This window comes from Diospyros lotus, chromosome 11, assembly GCF_014633365.1.
Source record: "Diospyros lotus cultivar Yz01 chromosome 11, ASM1463336v1, whole genome shotgun sequence".
NCBI lineage: Eukaryota > Viridiplantae > Streptophyta > Magnoliopsida > Ericales > Ebenaceae > Diospyros > Diospyros lotus.
In genome coordinates, this window is record NC_068348.1 from 3464120 (window position 1) to 3486529 (window position 22410).

Sequence of the window (22410 nt, forward strand, 5' to 3'; positions counted from 1 at the left end):
AACACCTGATCATGCACCCTAATTTCACATTCTCCAATCACCTCACTCCCTAGCAAGACAGTACCACCGAGTGTGGCAACATACAAATAGTATGACAATGGACTCAAAGGAATGGGTACATAGTGCTCCACATGTAATGTTATGAAAGAGTGCGTAAACTCTGTATCAAAAAGTACACAACATTATGGCTATATAAAATAAGAATACCTTGCACTGTGTTGTTCCATCCTTTAGCCTCAGTTGTAATCAAAGCAAATACTCGCCCCTAAACCTGTGGCTTGTCCGTAGTGATAGGGCACTATGGCACTTGTAGTAGTAATGGCGAAGGTGTTCCTTGTATCCTGGGCATCCTCGGTCATTGAGCAAACATCTGCCCTGATTAGGAATCTGCCCCGATCCTCCTGACTCCTGACCCCTGACCCCCAAACTGTGGTGGTCGTGTACACATATTTTCCCTATGCCCTTTCTGCCCACAACGATAGCAGATGATCTCCATGTCAAGTGCCATATTAGGAAATTATGGACAATCCCTCTGCACATATCCTGACTGCCCAAACTGATAGCAACCTCATTTTCTCTTACCAAAGTCTACTCCCCATTTCCTCTTCTTGCTATTATTTCCTATTTCTCTACTCAGTACCCGTTCACTCCTCAATTCATTCTGGTCTTGCTCAATCACGTAGGCTTGCTGTCCCACGATAGGATAATTTGTGATTCGGGCCCCAGCTAATGTATGCCGAATATCTACTCTCAAGCCTCTCTGGAACTTGCTGGCCTTCTTTTCCTCTGCCTTCACTAGCTCCAGTGCGTACCGTGCCAAAGAGATAAACTCAGTCTCATACTAGGCCATCGTCTAATTCCCTTGCATTAACTCGATGAATTCATAGGTTTGCTGCTCCCGTATCCAAGATGGGATATAAGTCTCATAGAAGATGTCCAAGAATTCTGCCCACGATGACTCTCAACCTGCAAACCGTTGCCTGACAGTCTCCCACCACCGTTCAGCATCACCTTGAAAAAGAAAGGCACAAGCTGCACCTTTTGAGCATCGATGCAACCCATAGTCCGTAGGTGCTTCTCCACCAATGACAATTAGTTCTCAACCCTGGAAACATCCGACCCCCCATGCAACTCAAGTGGTCGCAATGCTATGAAATTCTTCAAGAGTGCCCCCCCTCCCCCCTCGGGCCTACCATCAATCCCTTGAACCATAAAGGCTTGACTTCCATCATTATTATTGCGATCTAACCTTATTTGGTTGGTAACGAACACATCAACGACTTGCAAAATACCAGCCAACGTCCTTTACATATCGGAGACATCCTACCGATGGTCCTCACCATGGTCTTGAGGCAATTTCGACATTGGGGTAGCCCGACCTAGACCTCGAAAAGGTGGTTGTCTGCGTCCTCGTTGCACGCTCATTATTCCTGCACAATTCAAGGCTTAGGATACAAACTCCTATTGAGAACTCACAACTAACGCTAAACATCCTAACTCAACTCGACATGCCTATGTGTATAGGTACTGACTCATCTCAACCTGGCTTTGATACCAAGATTGTAAGGAACCCCTTCCCAGCAACCCTTAAGCTAAGGAAGCCGAGGTGGAGTCTGTAGAGAAGAGAAAAAGAAGCATAAAAGCACAACAGAAGCATAATATACATAGATGAGTTGTCAAGTATGGAGGAGAGTATACGCAACAAGAACCTCTAGCCAGTCGCTAGGGTACTACCATACACAACGACAAAAAGAATAAAATGACATCCTCCCGCACCTAAGAAAGACCACTCTTCAAAGGGTTTTCAGCTAGGATTGCCCTATACACACTCTACCCTGTCGGATCAAACACAACCCTCAATCTCTGCTTTTCCCTTGGAATGATGGAGAGGAAGAGCGAGTCACAAGACTCAGTAAGTATAAGGAAACAAGGTTAGAGACTATCTTGCCCATATTCCGCACACATATCGTGCCATGAACCACAACTCAGGCTATACAATAACACATGCAATAATACACACATATTGAATCAAGGGCCCTTACATAAGACACAAATCGACACCCAAGCTTCCATACCACCCTGCATGCAGCCATGAACTATCTAACATATCTCGACCCAAATGATCCCGAGCCTAAAGCTCTCACAACAATTGAGCCAAAGCTCCCTCGGGACAGTCCTCCCGTCACCCGAGCCTATAGATGTACATCCCGCGGATGGATCCGTCATGCGCAATAGTAAACGTGCAATCCAGCATACAAGGATGCAAGGCTATTGCAGTATTGATGATGATACACAACTCTCATAAGCCATGCATCAAGTCATGCTACGCCCATATAAGAATACAGATGTCATGCAGATACTTTCTAAATGCACACCCCCTACACACTAGCATGCTCATGCTCATGCTCTTGCATATTCAACACATGAACCCCCAAATGCTAACCACCCATAACCCATGCAATAATAAAATAAAGCTATAAGCATACAAACACCACCTCTAATACCATCTAGGAACATATTCTCGCTTAGTTAGGCATCATTCCACAAAGAAATATAGGGCAATTGAAATCCTATAAAATTAAGCAAATGTCCAAGAATAAGGATTTTTAAGTGTAAATCATAGACTGACTAAGAACCAATTGACCGAACAATCAAAGAGTATAAGAACTTGTATGGAAAGAAGGAGAACTTACATAAAAGGATAAGGAGCTAGCCAAGCGAAAAGAGGGTGATAGGAACTTACCTTAGATTTTTGTTTTTAAATCTCTCACAGTACTCGGGCTATCACTGGCTCAGCTCAAGTCTCTTCTTAATAAAATTAAGATTCGAAAGATAAAAAAAATATTTAAATTAAATATTATCAAAACTACATTCTATTTAATTCTAATTAATTTTGCATTTATCTTAATTGCACTGTTCAGATTTTTTACTTAATTGGCTGCCTTCCTTTCCTATTTCTCAATTTCTTCCTAGCCCCCTCCCCCCGCTATTTATAAGCTTGGGCAAAGCAGGTGGTCGCAAAAAAAATGCCACGTGCCAGCACGAAATTGCCCCATTTGGTGCAATAGGCTACTTGGTTGCAGCTGCAGCAAGGCCTGTGTGGTACGGCCAGTGCGCACCTAGCATGACCACGTGACACCAAAAACAACGCCATTTGGCGCCTGGCTTCGTTGGAAAAAAACCAGCCCTTTTCTCCTTCCTTGCTCGCATGTGGATTTGAACACAAGACCACTACCCTCGCGCGCACGCGCGTTCACCTGACCCACAATCTTCCTCACTTATTATTATGCATATTTTATATTTATAGAAATCCTACTCTCAATTTTCAAAATTGTACTTAAATCCCAAAACTTTCAGATATTTGCTATTACTTACTCATTCAAAAATGCATTAAATTTAAAATCTTTTACCTAATGTCTCAAACTCACAAATTGACATTAAATTGTGGATAAATAGGGTCATTACATGTTCGATTTCAACACTTCAGTCGGTTCAGAGTGCTCACCCCTAATATTTCTTGATCAATCAATGGGCAACAAAACACAAAAATGAGATAGTAATTCATATTTATATAATGGAATATTATTTTATATGGGGTTATTTTAAAATATTATGATTAATTAATCACAACTTTTTTTTAAAATTATTATTCTTTTTTCAGATTGCCAGCATCATATTTCTGGATCAACCGGTGGGCGCTGGATTTTCCTATTCAAAAACATGGAAGGGCTGGCCATCATCTGACTCAAAATCAGCAAAGCAATCGTATGAATTTCTCGTAAAGGCGAGTTAATTTTATTTTTTATGTTATTATTTTATTTTTAATATATTATTTTATTTGTAATTAGATTTTACTTATAATTAGTTTAATTATGTGCAATAATTTAAATATTAAGTTGACAGTACATTTTGAACTTATGACCTTTGTTATGCTACGTTAAATTATTAAACATCATTTTCAGTGGCTTGAAGAAAACTCGCAATATCTCAAAGTTCCATTATTTGTGACGGGAGACTCTTATTCAGGGATAACGATTCCATTGATCACTAAGCTAATTGCAGATGGTACCCTCACACACAAGTACATATATACTATATATATTTTTTTCTAATGAAAAATAAGATCCTTTTGTTTGATGTTCTTCCAGGTAATAAAAATGGTGGCAGGCCCTACATGAACCTCAAGGTACGTTCATATTTATAGTGTGAGGATGAAAATGTCATGAAGCGATTAATAATTAATTATGAAAATATATATAATACTGTTGTTGTCAGGGGATGTTTCTTGGGAGCCCTGCCACTCATGTTATAATGGATAAGAACTCGAGAGTAGACTTTGCTCACAGGATGTCCCTTATTTCAGATGAGATCTATGAGGTATTTAAAGCCTTTCCTATTCTAATTAATTAATTGTATGTTTTTTAATTTTTTCCTTAAGTAGTGTTTATTAATTCAAATATAGATCGAAAAAAATAAGATATGAAAAGTATTACAAATAAAAGTATTTTCTATTGTATTTGTTAAATTTATCTAAGAATGTACTGAAAAGAAATCATATGACTTCTTATTTGGATATGTTGAGAAAAAGATCAATTTATCTTAATTTCTACCAAAAAAAAAATGATTTTAGAAACAGATTTTGAGGGAAATTTTTTTCATCCCTATTAGAGATGATTTGGAGATAGAACTAGAAAAAAGTTTGGAAGACAAATTTAGAGATGAAAATTAGGCGTCTCTAATTTAGAAACGAAAAAATTAGGTGTTTCTGATTTTTTTTAAGGGAAAATTTCCGTCTCTATACTTTTTTTCTCGATCAGAGAAAAAAATGGCTTGGAGACGGAAGTAAGTTGACCTTAGAGACAAAATTCAACTTAAAATAAAATGGTGCTTTCAAGGCGATTCCAACCCAGAACCAACTGGAAGTAAGGGTTCTAACTTTGGACCGTTTGGCCACGAGGCTATATCACCGGTCCAATCATTTAACCATCCCATATATTTTAATTCTATTTTACTTCTATTGAACATTTGAATATAATATGATAGCATAAATCAGATATACTTGTAGAGTCTTTAAAGGAAATAAGATTAAAATGTTGGGTTGAATAAGCGAACTATTCAATCTATCGACTGAAATAACGATAGTTAGTTTGTATTTAATTGCGTTATAAAATGATGCAAATTTGAAAATTGAAGTATGTAATTGTTCAAATTGAAAGTTTATTATACATAAATTAAAGTGGAAGATTTTTTTTGAATATTTGTCTATTTAATATTAAGTTCAGTCTTACATTAATATGGTATATACTGTTTTTTAAAAGATACCACTAAATTTAGGTAATCTACAAAAATTGTCATTAAAATAAACCAAAATCGAAATATAAAGTCAAAATGTCTCAAGTTCCTAGATTAAGATAAATATTACTTTTGATTAATTTGAATGAAATTTCAGTTAATTTTTCTTTTGTCAACTTGCTGCATAATAAATCAAAATAATTCACAAATACATACTCTTAATGTCTACCACATCTTCATTTTGATCACGCAATCCAATTGTTGTTACGTGTGAAAGCATGCGGGCAATAATAAAATAAATGATATTTTAGAATATTAACAATTGGTATTTTAGAATATAAAACACGCGCATAATAATAATTGGTATTTTTAGAATAGAAAATAAGTGAAATTTATATTTTAGAATATAAATATAAACAATATTTATATTCGAGCATATGTAAAAGCATCTGAGTTTAGAGATGAAAACTTTTTCGTCTCTAAACTCTATATTAAGTGTTTTTTATTTTATTATAAAATAATTAATATTTTTCACATATGATTATTTAATAATAATTTGATTATTCGTTGGTATTACCAAGAGACAGAGGAAAATTGAAATTTTATTATAGAAAGTAGGAAAGAATAGTTTTGTTCCTTCTAGCCCAAATGGGTGTTGGCCGTCGGACATGGGTCTTGAGGCGTCGAGGGATCTGACTCTGGCAATGGTGCGGCGGGGAGTGGCTGGCACTTGCAAGCACTCTAACACACTCAAGTGAGAATGAAAATTGGCAGTATAGTAGTAGGGTTAAAGAAGAACATACCTTGGCTTGTGATCAGGTTGGAATACGTAGAGGAGCGGGGAGACCCACTTGTGCGTATGCCTGTCTTAGCGTTGCAGGGAGACAAGATTGAAAAGTCTGACACCGGCTGTGCTTTTTGATCGGGCATGGTGCCAATAAGACCGATGATAAATGTGGGAAAGGACTTGCCGAAGAAGGCATGGGGTGGACAGGACCTATAATAAATGCAATCAAATGATGAAGGTGCCAGTGCAGCCATCCTAACATCAGGCCAAGGTTTTGCCACGAGTCTGGGCCTGGTGTCGGGCAGTTGAGCTATTGTTTGGGCCAGGCCCAATAGGGTTGGTATGATCCACATCTCCCCTAGGTCAGTTGGTCGTGAAGCGAGCATCCAAGCTTGAGGATATGTAGTCAGGTGATGTTTGTGTTTTAACCGTCCGTTGTTGGGGTGAGGTAAGGATATAGTCCCTTGGGTTGAAGTGTTTTAACTAAGATGGTGTCTGGACATACCCGGGGTGAGCATTTGGGGTGATGTCATGACTTGGTTATTCGCGAGCTTCTTAAGCTCGGCGCACCCGGTCGAGCTAGAGATGGAGCCGAGCTATTGAGAGTGTCCCCCTGTTAGGGTCTGAGGCTGGCCTTGAAGACGCATGAATTTACAGGGAGCTCGATAGGCGGTTCTGTCCATGATTAGTTGTCCATATCTCAGAATCTGGAAAAACGGTGCGTGTTTAAAGGACAGATGGTCCATTACTTGATGCGGGCACTTCATCAACGCATTAATTGTTGGACAGGTGGCATGATCATGGTGGTTGTCTTGGTGACGAATAGTTTCTGGCCATTGGATGCTTCTAGCGATTCCTATAAACGTGCTTTTTTTCTCGCCCTTCCGTATCTTTTTGGCTACCTTCTGTGATTTCTTTCGTGTTTTAACAGCTTTTGTCTCTAGGAGTTGCAGTGCTTCAGACCCGATTTCTTTTTTTGCTATTTGCAGGCTTCCATCCTTTAGGTAATCACCTTAAAACACTCTTATTCCCTCTTCACGTTTTCCTTCATTCGTTGGGGCCATAGTTGCTTAGGGGGTTCCAAACTTCATGTGGGATTTGCTAGGATTGGTGCATGTTTTCAACTCATGGCTGAATCGTCCTTTGATCCTCCCCACCTATGAATGGGTAAGCAAGGAGGTATTCAAAACTGCTTCCAAGTTCGATACTCCTGATTGCGTGGTTGAGATGAGGCGACAAATCTCCTTATCTAGAACCAAAGAGGGAGAGAGATTGTTCGTGTGCTGACACTGTGGAAAGGATACATGGAATCGAACTTAGTGGCAAATAGGCGATCAATCTTTATGGCAAATAGGCGATCAATCTTTATGTACAAGACATTCTTCTCGCATCTTCGATTGTGGCTGCCTCTGTTTGAGTTCCAGGGTTCGGTCCTTTTGATGCTACACATTGCCCCGACCCAACTGCATTTGAATAGTTGGGCCTTTGTCAGAGCGTTTGAGGTGCTTCATGGTTTCCTTGGCCTGAAATCGAGCCTAGGAGTTTTCTTTTACCACTTCCAATGGAAGTGAGTGGGCAAAGGTGGTTGGTTATCCTTAAATAGTCTTCGAGGGAGGGGATGGATGAAGCTATATGATACTTTGTATAAGTATTTCAAGTCTGGCTTCTTCAAGGTGGATTCGGCAAAGGAGTTTCCCTTTTTTCTGAAGGCTAGCGGACATCTGAGATACCCCTTGTTTTGGCAGCGCGAGCCAACCATCTTGTCAAAGGTTAACTACGAGAGTTTGGGTCTAGAAGGCCAAGTCTTGGTGGATCTACTTACTTTCTCCCCTCAACTGAAAATGGCTAAACTCGTCGAGTTCGGGGATAACCTAGAGAAACTCGATCAGTACATGTGTAAGTTCCTTGTGTTTTTGGCTTACTTTGCCCTGCTTAGTCTCCACCTATTGCTACTCATGTTGGCTCGTCTTGATTGTCTCAAGGACCACGGCTCCAGAGGTGACCAAAGCGGAAGTTCAGTGTCGGGTGCAAGTGAAGGGGATTGCTGGTCTGACTTCCAAATTGAGTCTAAAAAAGACCAAGAGGGCTGTTAAGAGGAAGAGTGCTCGACCATCCAAAGGCCGTCCAGCGGAGAGCACAGTCACATCCCAACCCTTTACTGGACCAATTGCACTAAACACTCCAACCTCCAAGTTGAGGGAGGAGCATCTTGACACGGAGGAGATCCCGCTGGTGTTGCAACAGAGACAAAGGCTAGCTAAAGGGGAGCCAACCGAAGCTTTGGTGACCCTGGGTTCAGTTGCCAATCAGGAGGCGCTGGAGCTTTCAAGGACCTTGAGTCCAGTTGTCAAGGAAGAACCGTTGGGGCTTTTGAGGACTTAAAGCCCAGCCGCCCAATTGCCATCTATCGTTATGGAGTCAACATAGGATGTTGCTGAACAATCACCGGATTTGGTCGAGTAGCCTTCGAATGTGGTTGAGTCGTCGTTGGATATGCTCAAACCATCATCGGACGTGGACTAGTCTCCAGCCTGAGCTTACTTTATGGGGTTGTGATGACATCGAATCTAGCCCCAAGAGTCTCTGGAGCAAAGAGTTTCGCCCTAGCGACTTCATTAAGGAGCACCTTGCATTTCCCATCGATCGTGAAAGACAGATGGTCTTGGGGCTCAAAGGCTTGTGTCGTTGGGCCGAGATGCAAAGTCTTCACCTTGCGGACGTTTGTCAAACTCTGGAGGTGGAGACTCGAGCTTGGTCAAAAAGATTTAAAGAAGTTTAGAAGAACGCGGATGAGTTAGCGAGGGAAATGGTGGCTACTGAGATGGAGTCTCTGTTAAAAATAGTTGAAGATGCTGAAGCCCTGGCCGCCTATCATGGTAACACTGGCCGAAAGTTATTGGAGCAACGAGACCGAGCCTAGGGGAAATAGAGCGTCTTACGGGGGAGGCTGGAGATTGCTAAAGTTGATGCTCGGGAAGAGGCAGAGGAATCGACGAAGCTGGCCATCCTGGTGGAGTGTCTGAAGGATGAGGCCGTGGATAAGTTCCTTGAGGGTTTCTTATCGGCCCTGTCTAGAGTTCGAGCACTCCATCCTAGGGCCGATCTCTCACTCTGTAGCCCCTTCAAGGAGGTTGTTGACGGCCAAATCGTGGACCTAGTCTCGGATGACCGAGACATGACCTTGATAGAGTCGTCAGGATGGTTCGTAGCCGAGCCTGCTCCTGGTCCCATCAACTCTTGATCTCCTTATAATAATTCTAGTGTAGGTTGGTGCAAAACTTCATGTAAATGGTTGCGACGGGATTCTTTGGTGACCAATAAAATATACTTTGTCTGACACTATGATTTTTTATCTTCCTATCCTTTGGATTTTTTGTGTGCTCTTCTTGTGTATTTTGCCTTTCATCGTGATTTTTTCGAATCATGGGGTTGGACTGAACTTGCTCGGGCCATGGTTGAAGGATGGTGTCTTTGGCAATTAGGCAATCAAGTTCCAAGCTGTGCTATTCAAGGTGTTAATCTAAATGCGGGACATTTATCCCTTTAGACGACTATAGGCAACTTATGGGACAAGTGGTTTCTACGAGCTTGGCAGGTACGATCTAGGTGGGATTGCTACCTTGGCCACGCGGCTTGACCGAGAAGGTCATCCGAGGTGGAGCTTAGGCTCGTGTAAATGGTTTGTGACCAAAATGATGGAAGAGTGTGAACATTTGATTGCTAGGACTCGACCCGTATTCAATGATGGGAGTGACTCTTTTCGAGGTTTTAACACATAGCATGTGTAGTCTCGAGGTCTGAGGCGTTAGGCTTGGGAGATGGGACGTCGCAGACAGGCAGGCGCCGACTCACTATTTGAGTGATAAATGCACGATAAGTGGCATGCTCCTGGCCGATGGTTGGTGACGAGTGGCTCTCATCCGTTCGATGCTTTGTACGAGGGCAATAAAAAGGTAATCACCCACCTCTTCCTTCTACTTTTTGCTTGTCTGGTTTTTGCGAATTCGTGCGTTTCGTTTCTCTGCTTTGTTGCTTCGTGTTCCTAGTTTGAAGACCTCTTTGCACCTTTAGGTTTTCCTTTCGGCTTATCTTTTTGCCATCTAATCCCGTAACAGGTACTTATCTAATCTATCCTTTTATACTTTTATGGAATATCATCGTGGAGTTTAGCGAGCGTCTGGAGAGGAAGAGTAGTTTGTATGCGGGTCACCGGCATGGGGCTCGGTGCCTATACAGTCGCCGGGGCCTTTATGGCTTGGCCTTAATAAGGCGATTCAGGGCATGATTTGAGATTAATGCCTGAAGTTAGGTTCCGATGCCTCTATTTTCCTCGATTTGTCCGAGGACAGTACAAGTAGTGTGCCCATGGCTGGGAAAACTACCAGGGTGAGAGAGGGTGGAAAGGTTAGGGCTGAGCGTGTTGGGACTTTTTCTGGTGTCAGCGAGTATGATTGGGTTAGTGAAGATGTGTCCAAGGTTGCTTCTATCTATGGCATGGTAGATGACATCGACGTGCTTCGGTCACAAATTACCTTTTCGGCCACTAGAAAGGAAGACCAACTCGAGTGTTACCCATGCAAGTCGGAGGATTGAGTCTTCATGGAGTTGAAGTCATAGGGGGATGCCGGCTGTGTGTTTATGTATGAGTTCTTCTTCTTACATCTTGGTCTCTGACTCCCTCTTACCAACTTTAAGAGCTCGGTTTTGGCTTACCTGAACGTCGTATCAACTCAACTTCAGCCAAACAGTTGGGGATTCGTTCATGCATTCAAGGTATTGTCAATTTTCCTCAATCATTAGGCGAGTACGAGGCCCTTCTTTTATTATTTTCACCCTAAAGGAGCCAGCAAGGGTGGTTGGGTGTCGTTGTATGGGCGTTCAGGGCGGAAGCTGTTGAATGCAGTTGAGACACATCGTACGAACACTTTAAGGACCAATTTTTTAAGGTTAAATCTACCAAGATTGAGTTCGTGTTCTTTTTGAATGACCAAGGTGAGAAATTGTATCCTCTCTATTGGAAAAAGGATCCAAGTTCCTTTGGGCCGACTAAATATGAGAGCCTGTTGTTTAGGGATCGATGCCTAGTAGATGTACTTGAGACTTTCTTGGGGGTTTTGGAGTGTAAGGAGTTGATCTAACTAGGCTGAGATAATTAAGGGTTTGGCCGATTATATGCGTAAAGTCGTAGCTTATTTTGCTTTTTTACTTTCTTTCAGACATCACTTACATTTTTATTTATTTGTTTTAGGGAAAATGGCCCCCTTACTGAGCAAGGAGCTAATGATAGCTCATTATGAGAAGAAGAAAGTGAAAGAGAAGGCAGTTGAGAAGGCAGGCTTGACCTCTGCTGGGGAGGGTGTCGAGAAGGCTGTTGGGATGAAGCCCCTTGCGTCTATGTTGGCAACCTTCAAGGTGATGGCTACAAAGGCGCTTGCCCTATCCTTGGCTCTTGTGTCCTCATCCTCAAAGAAAGCTTTGGCCTTTACACTGTCATCTCCTATTGTCATGCCATCTTTGCAACCAATTGCAATTGCTACCAAGGCTTCCTTCTCCTGCTCTAAAGAGGCCACTATTGTTACCGAGTCAGCGCGACATCAAAAGGGACAAAGGGTGGAGTCGGGAGGAGGCTTTGGTTTAACTGCGCCCTCTAAGTTATGCTTATCCGTCCTCGGGGATCTTGACTTTTGGGAGGAGGCTTTGGTTTAACTGCGCCCTCTAAGTTGCGCTTGTCCGTCCTCGGGGATCTTGACTTTCGAGCAAAATACCTGATAGACGGGCGAAAGACCTAATAGATGAGCGATTGATCGGTTTAGAGGAGCAGACAAGGTTCATGGCATTGGGTTAGTCTGACATGTTCCATGCTCTCGAGACACAGGCGCTCCAATTGGTCGCGAGAGTTCGGATGCTAGAGGGGGAGACTCGCCTCTAGTTAGTAAAGTGGAAGAAAGCAAGGGAAGAGGTGGCACAAAAGCAATTGGAGGCGGGTGTAGCAGAGGTGACAGCGGGGCTAAAGCAGTGGATGAAAGAAGCTGAAGCCACAAGGAACGAGTGGCACTCGCTGTTTGAAAAACTCAAAAAATAGTTTGAGGTCGAGCTAGAAAAGCTGAAGAATGAAATGAAAGTGAGCTTGGCACTAGTGAAAGAGGCAAAGTTGAAGGTAGAGGCCGAGCTAGTGGTGGTGAGGCTTGATCTTGCTTCTGCAAAGACTGAACTAGCCAAATCTCAATCGGTTGAGAAGTAAGCAAGGCGAAAGGCATCTCAATTAAAAGAGGAGGCCGATAAGGCACGGGTTGCTAACGAGGCACTGATCACGGAGGCTGCGGAGCAGTTTGTAACCAGATATAAGGTGGCACTGTCCCACTTCCGGGCTCTCTACCCTGGCCAAGACCTTTCAACCTTCATGCCCTTCAAAGAGGTCAAGGGTGGTTAGCTAGTGCTTTCGTTTGCGATTGCAGATGATCAGCCTGAGACCTCGATAGAGGTGAATGAGGTTGGAGCGAGTCAGGTTAGGGAAAAAGCTCGGGAGACCGAGGTGTCCGTGCCTGGCAATCTTACTAGAGAGTCAACTTCTGAAGCTATTGCTATTGGGCTTGGTCCTGACCCGACCGAGCCATAATTCGTTTTGTTTGTAATAACATGGGTCTTTATATATAGACCTAGTCTTGTAATGGCATAATTTTTATGATGTTTGAACAAGATAGGATGTGATGACAAGTATTCGAGCTATTTTGACTTAGTAGTTTCTTATTGCATGTTAAAAAAAAGACGTGAGATTAGGTGAGTACCTTTGTTTTCGAGGTTGGGCTTGTCCTTGCGTGGAGAGATGTATAACAAAAATGAGAGCCCTTAAAGGTATAAGAGTGTTTTCGAAATCAAGCTTGTCCTTGCGCGGAGAAATATAGAACAAGAATAAGGGCTTGATAAGGCATCAGAGTGTTTCCGAAATTAAGCTTGTCCTCGTGCGAGGTAGACTCGGGTGATTGGCATAAGGTGCCGGCTGAGCCGAGGTTGCTGGGTTTGTTTGATACAAGGCGTGACTTGGGTGAGACCGAGGTGACTCGAGATTTGCCCATGCCTATTTGTTATAAGGCAAGATTTGAATGCGATCGAGGTGATTCGAGGTCTGGCCATGCTTGTTTGATACGAGGCATGGTTTGAATGAGACCGAGGTTACTCGAGGTCCATCCATGCCTGTTTGATACAAGACATGGTTTGAATGAGATCGAGGTTACTCGAGGTTTGGCCATCCTTGTTTGATACGAGACATAGTTTAGATGAAACCGAGGTTACTCGAGGTTCGGCCATACCTGTTTGATACGAGGCATGGTTGGAATGAGACCGAGGTTACTTAAGGTCCGACCATGCCTGTTTGATACGAGACATGGTTTAAATGAGACCGAGGTTACTCGAGGTCCGACCATGCTTGTTTGATACAAGGCAAGAGGTCCGCCTGCCAGGATAGACTTGGGTGCTTGAGGGTGAATTGACCGTGCCGAGCTTACCCCCGTCCCTATCTAATCCAGGGGATGGTAGACAGTACGACAAGAGAGAGATGTCGGGATTGGCACGAGGTTTGCCTGTTGGGATAGACTTGAACACTTGGGGGCGGACTAACCACGTGGATTCGAGCCCCGAGCACGGTTTGAGAGAGATGTCGGGTAAATATACATAGAATCGGAGTTCCTTTAATATATATGAAATCGGAGAAAATAAAGATAGAGCCGGGAGAACCAGGATGTTGTGGAAAATATTCTGATAAGAATTAGCCAATATGGGAAACTGGAATTCCATGGTGATATGTCTATAGTGAATGAGTAAAGAGCCAGGATTCCCTTGAGAAAAGTTCGAAGTGAATATATAGTGAGCCAGAATTCCTTGGGAGTGTTCTTGGAGTACATATATATATGAAACCAGAATTGCTTGGAGATGAGTAATCGGGAAAGTCACGAGATCAGATTAGCATGACTGCCAGAATTTTTGAAATGAAACAGTGACAAAACTAGGCTCGACCCATGCTTAGCATAAGTATGATGAAGTTATAAAACTCATAAGTGTAAGAAACTTTGCAAATTAAGTGGTCGAATTTAGAAACCAATACACCAAAACACATCCAGCTTCCATTCTCTAGGGTTTGTTCAGGTCGTTTCTATGCCGGGTGCTAAGGAGCTCATTTCGTGAGTTGGGCTTAGTTATGCTAAGGTGGTGGCTGCAGGCTTTTAAGCCAGGCTTGGTGTTGTTGGCTTGCATAGACTAAGGCTATTAAGTTGTCGTTGTAGCATTACCAAGCTTTCTTTTGGTCGGCATGAAAGGCTTCGACTTCGATGGTCGAATTTAGAAACCAATACCCCAAGACGGAGGTAAACGAGGTTCGACTTCTTAAGTGTGCTAGGAAACGCTTGGCACATGATCGAATATGTGCCCCCGCTTAACATCATCGTGGCATTGAACAGACATAATGAACTCCGAGAAGGGGTGGCCTAGAGCACATAGGGATGTGGAAGGTGGAAGAACGAGAGTGTGGATAGCTTGATGTTGTTGGTAGTGGCTACCTCTTGTGTCGTCATCGAACCACTCGTTGCGTTGGACGCTGCGAATTTCGAGTTAACTCAGCAACCTAGTTTTGGAGGAGTAGGAAGGTTTGGAGGGGGACCTCCATGGTGGTTGGATTTTCTGGTTGGTCGTTGTTGGCATTTGGTTCTTAGTTGGGGACGTTTGTGGTTTGCACCATGGGAAGGTGGTGGGATTGGTTTGAAAGGCTCTGGTGAGATTATGGGATAGGGTAAGTTTTACTAGGCCCCATGGTGGGCATCAAATGTTCCTTCTAGCCTAAAGGGGGGTTGGCTGTCGGACGTGGGTCTTGAGGTGTTGAAGGATCCGGCTCTGACAATGGCGTAGTGGGGGGTGGCTGGCATTTGTAAGCATTCTGACACTCAAGTGAGAATGGGAATTGGTAATATAATAGTAGGGCCAAAGAAGAACATACATTGGCCTGTGATTAGGATAGAATATATAAAGGAGCGAGGAGACCTACTTGTGCGCATGCCTGTCTTGGCATTGCAGGGAGACGAGACTAAAAAGTTTGGCGCTGGCTATGCTTTTTGATTGGGCATGGTGCCGATAGGACCAATGATAAATGTGGGAGGGGACTTGCTGAAGAAGGCATGGTGTGGACATGATCTGTTGTAATGCCCTGTTTTTCAAATATATAATGATACTAAATACAAACTAATATCATACACGGGCGTTATGGAAATCCTTACTGACGAAAGCGAATGATCGAAGCTGAAAGCTAACTAAAAGCTAAATAACAAGGATTTTCACTATGTAGTCTTGGTACAAGTACAATTGTGATACATAAATTCCAAAAATTCAACAAAAAAACCCCTAGGATCATAGCAGCCTCCTTATACGATGTTCACAGTGCATCATTTGAGATATTTACAGAGTGACTATGACACATAACTCTCAAAGAATAAAGACAAACCCAAGCTTTATCATAGCCCTTGTTGGTATTGTATTGGTAGTACAATGCTTACAAGTATGACCCATGTCCATCTAAAATTAATAAAAATGATAGAAAAGCCCAAGGGTTACAATAGCTCCTTTTTGTACAAAGATCCATAGTACATGAATAACAAAAAATTAAACTGGACTTCAGCCACCTCTGTGCCCTTTCCTTTACTTATCTTTAGGGTACCTATCATGTTTGAATATGCTGATATGAGATATGAAATATCTCAGTGAGTGATTCAAAAAAGGAGATTCGCGCATACAAATGCAATATGCAATTGCGAGTGAAACCTTCCCCCCTGTGGAAGCCATGCTAGGATGTTGCAATCATCCCTGCATTATCATGTCCAAACTCCTCAGCCCCACACGCACGGGCACATGATCGCTCCTCGATCACACATGATAACACATCAGCTAGCCACAGACACCCTGATGGTGTATGAAAGAACATAAACATAATGCGTGGGAGTTAAACAACACATGTTATGCAAGCATCAAGCCACACAAATGAACTATAAATGTCCAACATAACACAAAAGTATGCAAGAACCACTCACATTGCAGTTTTGCCTTTCAAGTGTACTGTTCATAGAGAGCGGGATTAGGTTTTCTAGAAAAAACATGATTTTTTGTAAAATAAACACCAAATATTTTTATATAGCCTTATTCTAAATATTTTTTTTTTAATTTTCTAAAAAATTCCAGAGGGAAAGGAGTAGCCATGAAACCGCACGTGCCCTGGGAAGATGAGCCACGCACCTGCACCCTCAGGCAAGACATCGTCTTCTCCGAAGATGACTCGATAGTCTCAATTTTTAGGAACTTACCTTGCTGTTTTTCGATAGTTTCTGCCCAAATTCTGGTGAAGCTTTAAAATTTTTGACGAGGCCCATTTCTCCCTCATTTTTTCACGGATTTCACTCTTTCCTTTTTCCAAAATTTCTCCCTCACTCTCAAGAACATATTCCTCACCCCAAATCCCCTCAAATCAACCTAATTTTGGCTCGAAACTCACTTGGAATGGCTTTGGGTTAAACTTGAGGCCTATTTATAAAGTTTTCTGACTAATCCCGTATCGCCACCTTGAGGTCATTAATGAGACTTCATCATGACGTCAAATGACTAGTAGTTTTCTACCATACGTCCTGCCACCTATGCGCCTTGATTTGCGAGCCTCATCATCACTTTCAACGGTTCGTTTAGCCGATTCGTTTCTCTAGTAACCTCGTTATGGGTTTTCAACAATTATACCTCAGCCCTAAAGCTTTTGCATTTTTATACTTTGGCCTGAGCCTTTGTGCTATCGCACTTTGACTCAAATTTTTTGAAGATTGCACTCTTGCCTTGGACTTTTCAAAAACTACACTTTTACCCCCAAACCCCTAATTCTTTGAAATGTTTCATCTCCTCAAGAACAATAGTTTCAAAAATCCTCAAGTATTACACCTATAATAAATGCGATCAAATGATGAAGATGCCAGTGCGACTGTCCTAACATCGGGCCAAGGCCGTGCCATGAGTTCGGGCCTAGTGTCGAGCCGTTGAGCTCCTGTTTGGGCCAGGCCCAATAGGGTTGGTACAATCCAAGTTTAAATATAAAGTTGGGGCAAATAAGTAATTGATTGGGTTAATAGCCCCGTGGCCAACCAAGCCATATTAAGACTTTCGGTCATTCTAGGTTTTGGGTTCGAGTCGTAAGGGAAGCATCATTTTTCTAAAAAAAGGGAAAGCCATATGCGTGGGCATGAGCCTCACTTCGTGTCGCGTGTGGGCTTCATTGCCGAGTGACATGCGCACTTGTGGCATATGCACCTAGGCCTTTGGGTGCCAAACGCCCCCTAGCTATTGCTATTACACCTGTTATTAGTGACAAAATAGCAACAGAATTGATTTCCATTGCTATTAGTGACGTAAGTTTTTTGTCTCTAAGCCTTTTTTTTCCCTTTCAAAAACGAAAATGTGACTGATTTTATGATCAATTTAGAACAGATTTTTTCAGTCTCTAATTAGTGACGGACCTAAAAATCCATTCTAAAATTTTAGTGATGGAATTTTAGACATTTAGCGACAAATTTTTTCTGTTGCTAAAAGCCAATTTTTTTATAGTGAAGGAATCATAGTTGGTCATCTGAGCAGTTAACAATAAAATATAACGATAATAAATGGTAATCTAGAATTAAAATTAAATAAAATGATATATACCCAATTAATAAAATTAAAAATCAGGTTTAAAATAAAAAATGAGATATTCATTTTTGTTATTTTATAACTTACCCTTTAATGAATACTTTTTTCAGAATGCGAAGAGGGCTTGCAATGAGAGATACACAAGTGCAGACCCAACAAACATAGCTTGTACGACAGCCATGGCCGAGATAACAAAGGTTAGAGCTAATCACATAGCTGCAATATATACATCATCTCTTCTTCTTCTTGAATTCTACTTATGCCATGCATTCACCAACAAATGATATATGGATAATGATTCTTCATGCGAATGGGATCAAGAATCTTAATTAGGACACATAATGTGTGTGTATATATATATATATATATATCCACTAATTAATTGTTGATGTTGGAATTGACAGTGCACAAAAGATGTGTTTATTTATGACATTTTGCAACCCAAGTGTCAAATATTGTCTCCTCAAACTCAAAGTGATCCATTAGGACAAACTACAGAAAGAAGATCACTTCAAGTTGAAGAACACCATCATCATGCCCTTTCTCATTTCCTTTCCTCTCGTCCACGCTCCTCAAACCACCCATGTCCAGTAACTACTCTCTCTCTCTCTCTCTCTCTCTCTCTACATATATATATATTAGAGGGATTTTCTATGCTATACATGTGTCTTGATATAGTGATAGAATTATTTTAAAAGCCTGTTATTGTTTAAGGGTTATGAATTCAAATGTTGTTAATATGGTTAATTTTTGTTTTTAAGCAAGATAAATAAAAGGATATATATATATATATAGAAATGTTTTAATAAAGGCCCACCTTGAAGGTGTTTAGTGGTTATAGTTTAATTCGTTTTTATTTTTTTTATTGTGTAAATTTTAAAGAGTAAATTACACTTAAGATTTCTTGTGGTTTGGACTATTTGTATAGAAGCCACCTATAGCATAAAAGAAGTACCTAGATGTTTTTGTGGTTTATGTTTTTGCTCACTCCTCCTTTATATGGTTTAAAAGTATCTCTAGACGAGGTTTTCGAGCAAAAAAAATATTTTTGAACCATAGAAATTTAAAAATGTCTTAGGATGAGATGTTCCAGTAGAAAAGGTAAGTTATAAGGATCTTCAAATATATTTTTAAATCACAAAAGATCTCATTTCAAATGACTCAAACCACATGGAGTCTGGGTATAATTTATCTAGTTTCAAGTAAAAAGATTGCAATAATCCCTTTGAGATTTGATGTAATTGCAAGAAGTACCTCTCACGTTTCAAAAATAGTAATAACCTAGTTTTCTGTTAAACAGATGAACAAAATAACTGATTTATCCTTTATTCTTTTGCTCTCTCCTTTAATTTTAGAAAAAATAAAAAACAACCAATGATGGCCAATTGCATGGGTTTTGATGTAATCTATGCTTAAACATATAAATGTGCTTGTATAGAATGGATTTGCTTAGAAATTTACTTGCTCTTTACGTCTCTTATAGACCTATATGTACATATTTGCCCATGCCTGGGCAAACGAGGATGCTGTACAAAAAGCTTTACATGTGCGAAAGGTACTATTTCTGTCGATAATTTGAAAATTCATTTTATTAACATTGGTTTATAACACTGAAATGCTCTCTTTACACCTAGGGTTATGTATATTTTTGCAAAGAAAATATTTTTTATAGCGACGAAAATCTTTAGAATTGATGAATCAATGGGTATTATGTGGAATTAGGGAACTGTACCGTGTTGGAGCAGATGCAATGAGAGCTTATCATACTCAAAGGACATACCGAACGTTGTACCTGTTCATGAAGAGCTAAAGAAGTTAGCTTTACAAGTGATTGTAGCTACGTAAGCTTTCATATCTTCTCAATTTATGTAAGTTTGTATCATCCAATCTGTTTGGTGGCGAGAAAAGGGAGGACAGTCCAAGGTACGTATTATTAGGCTTTGTTGTGGTGGTTTTATTAGAGAACTAAATGATATAAATTTTGCAGTAAGATTTAAAAAGATCATTGAATTTTAATTTATAGTCAAAAAATTACTGAATTTCATTCTAATATATAATTCTATAACTACCATCAATTATATTAAAATATAAAAAGATTGTTAGTGGTTAGGCTTGTTTCGTTGAGCATTTTATATCTATATCTGTTTGCCTTGCAAGTAAGGGTGTGCAAAATTTTGATATAATCGAAATAACTAAACCGAAATTGTTAGTTCAATTGATTTTTGTGAAAATTCAGTTTGGTTTGTTTTTTTTTTTAGAAATTTTAGTTTTTCAATATTGGTTTGGTTTTAGGGTTAGAAATAACCAAACTAACCGAAATTATAAAATGACGTCATCTTCAGCCTAGTATAAAATCAAGAAGAAGAACAGACAAAATGATGGAATAATTGAACCGATGCTTCAGTTATTTTGCCTTCCCCTTTGGTCGACCCTTCCCCTTTGTCTCCCATTGCCATCTCTGACTGATCCCATCGCTCCCTCTGATGTCGATGTCGACTCCTACTCTTCCTCCTATTGCAAGCCATTGGCTTCATCACACAATTTGCGCCACCATGCTTGCCTATTGATGCCACCTTAGTAGCCACCATTGCCTCAAACTTCGCCTCTATTTCCTTCAGGTGATTTATGGCATATGGGCTTCAGCCCCTTCAGTAAGTTTTTTGGTAATCTTCTTGTGGGTAGGTATTCTACATTAAAACTTAGATCTACTGAAATCTAACTGTTAAATCCTTTTAATTTTCGGGTATGGGGGTCGCTAAGTCAAGGTTAATTTGATGGTCAATTTCGATCGTCGGAATCCCCCATGGATGGTGGCTAGCGACATTTTTCCAAAAATCAAATGAGTCTTTTGACAATAAAATTAATTTTTAGAACTACAAAACATTAATCACTGGATCAAACTCATTTGTAGATGTATAAACCATCGCAATTGGGAGAATTCGATGATAGTTCTTATCATTGGAATCACTGGTTGGCTAGTGGCAACAATAAGATCGAAAATTTGTTTGGTTATTTTCTAGTTTTATTTTTCATTTGTTTGGTTTATTCGATCAGTTTGATTTTTATGAATTTTGTTCAATTTTTAGTTAGTTTAGTTTTTGGGTTTCCTCGGTTAATTTCATTCGTTTTTGTACAGCAGTTTAGCTTTTTAATTATTAAATTTCGACTAGTTTGGTAACCAAACTGACCAAACTAATGAAAAGGAAAAGAACCTAGATTTGTTGTTTATATCATTTCTTGTTTTTTGACTTTCATTAAATGTTGGGATCCATCATTAAGAGTTGTTTTGACGTGAGCATATGTAAAAGGAGGTGAGATTGGGTCTTTCGATCTAGCCTAAACACTAAGTAAAAAAGTGACCCCTATGAATAGTGAATAAAGATGAGTTGAATTCAAATGCTTTTAGCTGTAGGGGTCTTTGCCTTTTATATAGACTCAACGAGATGAGATATTTAGTGTTACGTTTGAGACTCTCAAGCTTAGTAGTTCCAATTGATGGAGAATTTATCAGATCTCTCTCGAATTCCCCAAAATTAATATTTGCGAATTGAATTCATTGACTTTTCTCTTGGGTTTAGGTTCGATATAAGAGCACGTGTCATTTTTTCGTTTCTTGTCAATAGGAACACATCATGATAAGAGATTTGTTACTTTTTAGGGATAACTTAAAAATTGCACCTTTTCTCAATGCTCCCTAGTTATAAATGATAAGAACTAAATATGATTCAAATTTTAAAATTATGACACATAATTTTAAAGATGTGAGGTGGGTTGGCTAACACTTGGTATCTTCTTTAATTTCATTTGTTAGGGGCGACCATGACATGGCTATTCCATATGTGGGCATTGTCAAATGGATCAAATTTCTGAACCTGACGACCGCTGATTACTGGCGACCATGGTATTTGGATGGCCAAGTCGCAGGGTAAATAATATAATATTAATTTACACACACACATATATAACACATGTCACACCTCTAGTATAAGTAATACTAAGCGGTTAATCTCGTTAATGAATGTAATGCAGATACACAGAAAAATTTCAAGACAACGGGTACCATTTGACATATGCAACTGTTAAAGTAAGAAAATTAATTAACAGACTTTATTTCAATTTCATTAATGTTTTTTTTAAAAGAATGAAGATTCATTTTGGGCTATATGTTGGGTTGAACTTGAACAGGGGGCAGGTCACCCAGTTCCACAGTTCCATAGGAGGAAATGCTATCACATATTTGACAAATGGATTCATTTCTATCCTCTTTAATTAGCCAACATTGTTCCTTAATGATTAATTATGTTCCTCTCTTTTCGTCCTTTTACAATGAAAAAGTGTTGTGCTAGGATTCGAGATATGTCTCGTGTATGTTTTACAATTTAATAATTAAAATTTTAGTATTTGATGCGACTAGTTATTTGAAAATGTAATATTAATTTACGTTAGCTAATGAGTTATCATGTTATTGTGAATTATTCTCATTTGATGTGTTAATTATCAACACATCATTCTAATATTTTAACTTTATTGTTGACACTACTTGTGTGTGTGTGGTATTTGCGATATAGCAACAAACAACACCATGGGCGATCATCATTGTTGGCTAAGAGCAAGGCCATAGGGCGATTAGGATC

General features: G+C 40.3%; 1 protein-coding gene across 1 annotated transcript in view; it reads left to right on the top strand.

Annotated features, from left to right (window-relative positions):
• The window catches only part of LOC127813459 (serine carboxypeptidase-like 18), a 33077-nt gene extending 11372 nt beyond the window's left edge, over positions 1-21705 (top strand). The window contains exons 3-11 of the mRNA XM_052354419.1: positions 3662-3784; positions 3963-4065; positions 4149-4186; positions 4276-4377; positions 17887-17973; positions 18181-18366; positions 19260-19331; positions 19499-19617; positions 21588-21705. Coding sequence (XP_052210379.1) covers positions 3662-3784; positions 3963-4065; positions 4149-4186; positions 4276-4377; positions 17887-17973; positions 18181-18366; positions 19260-19331; positions 19499-19617; positions 21588-21705 — 948 coding nt within the window. The remainder of the gene's footprint in view (positions 1-3661; positions 3785-3962; positions 4066-4148; positions 4187-4275; positions 4378-17886; positions 17974-18180; positions 18367-19259; positions 19332-19498; positions 19618-21587) is intronic.
• Positions 21706-22410: the final 705 nt, after the last annotated feature.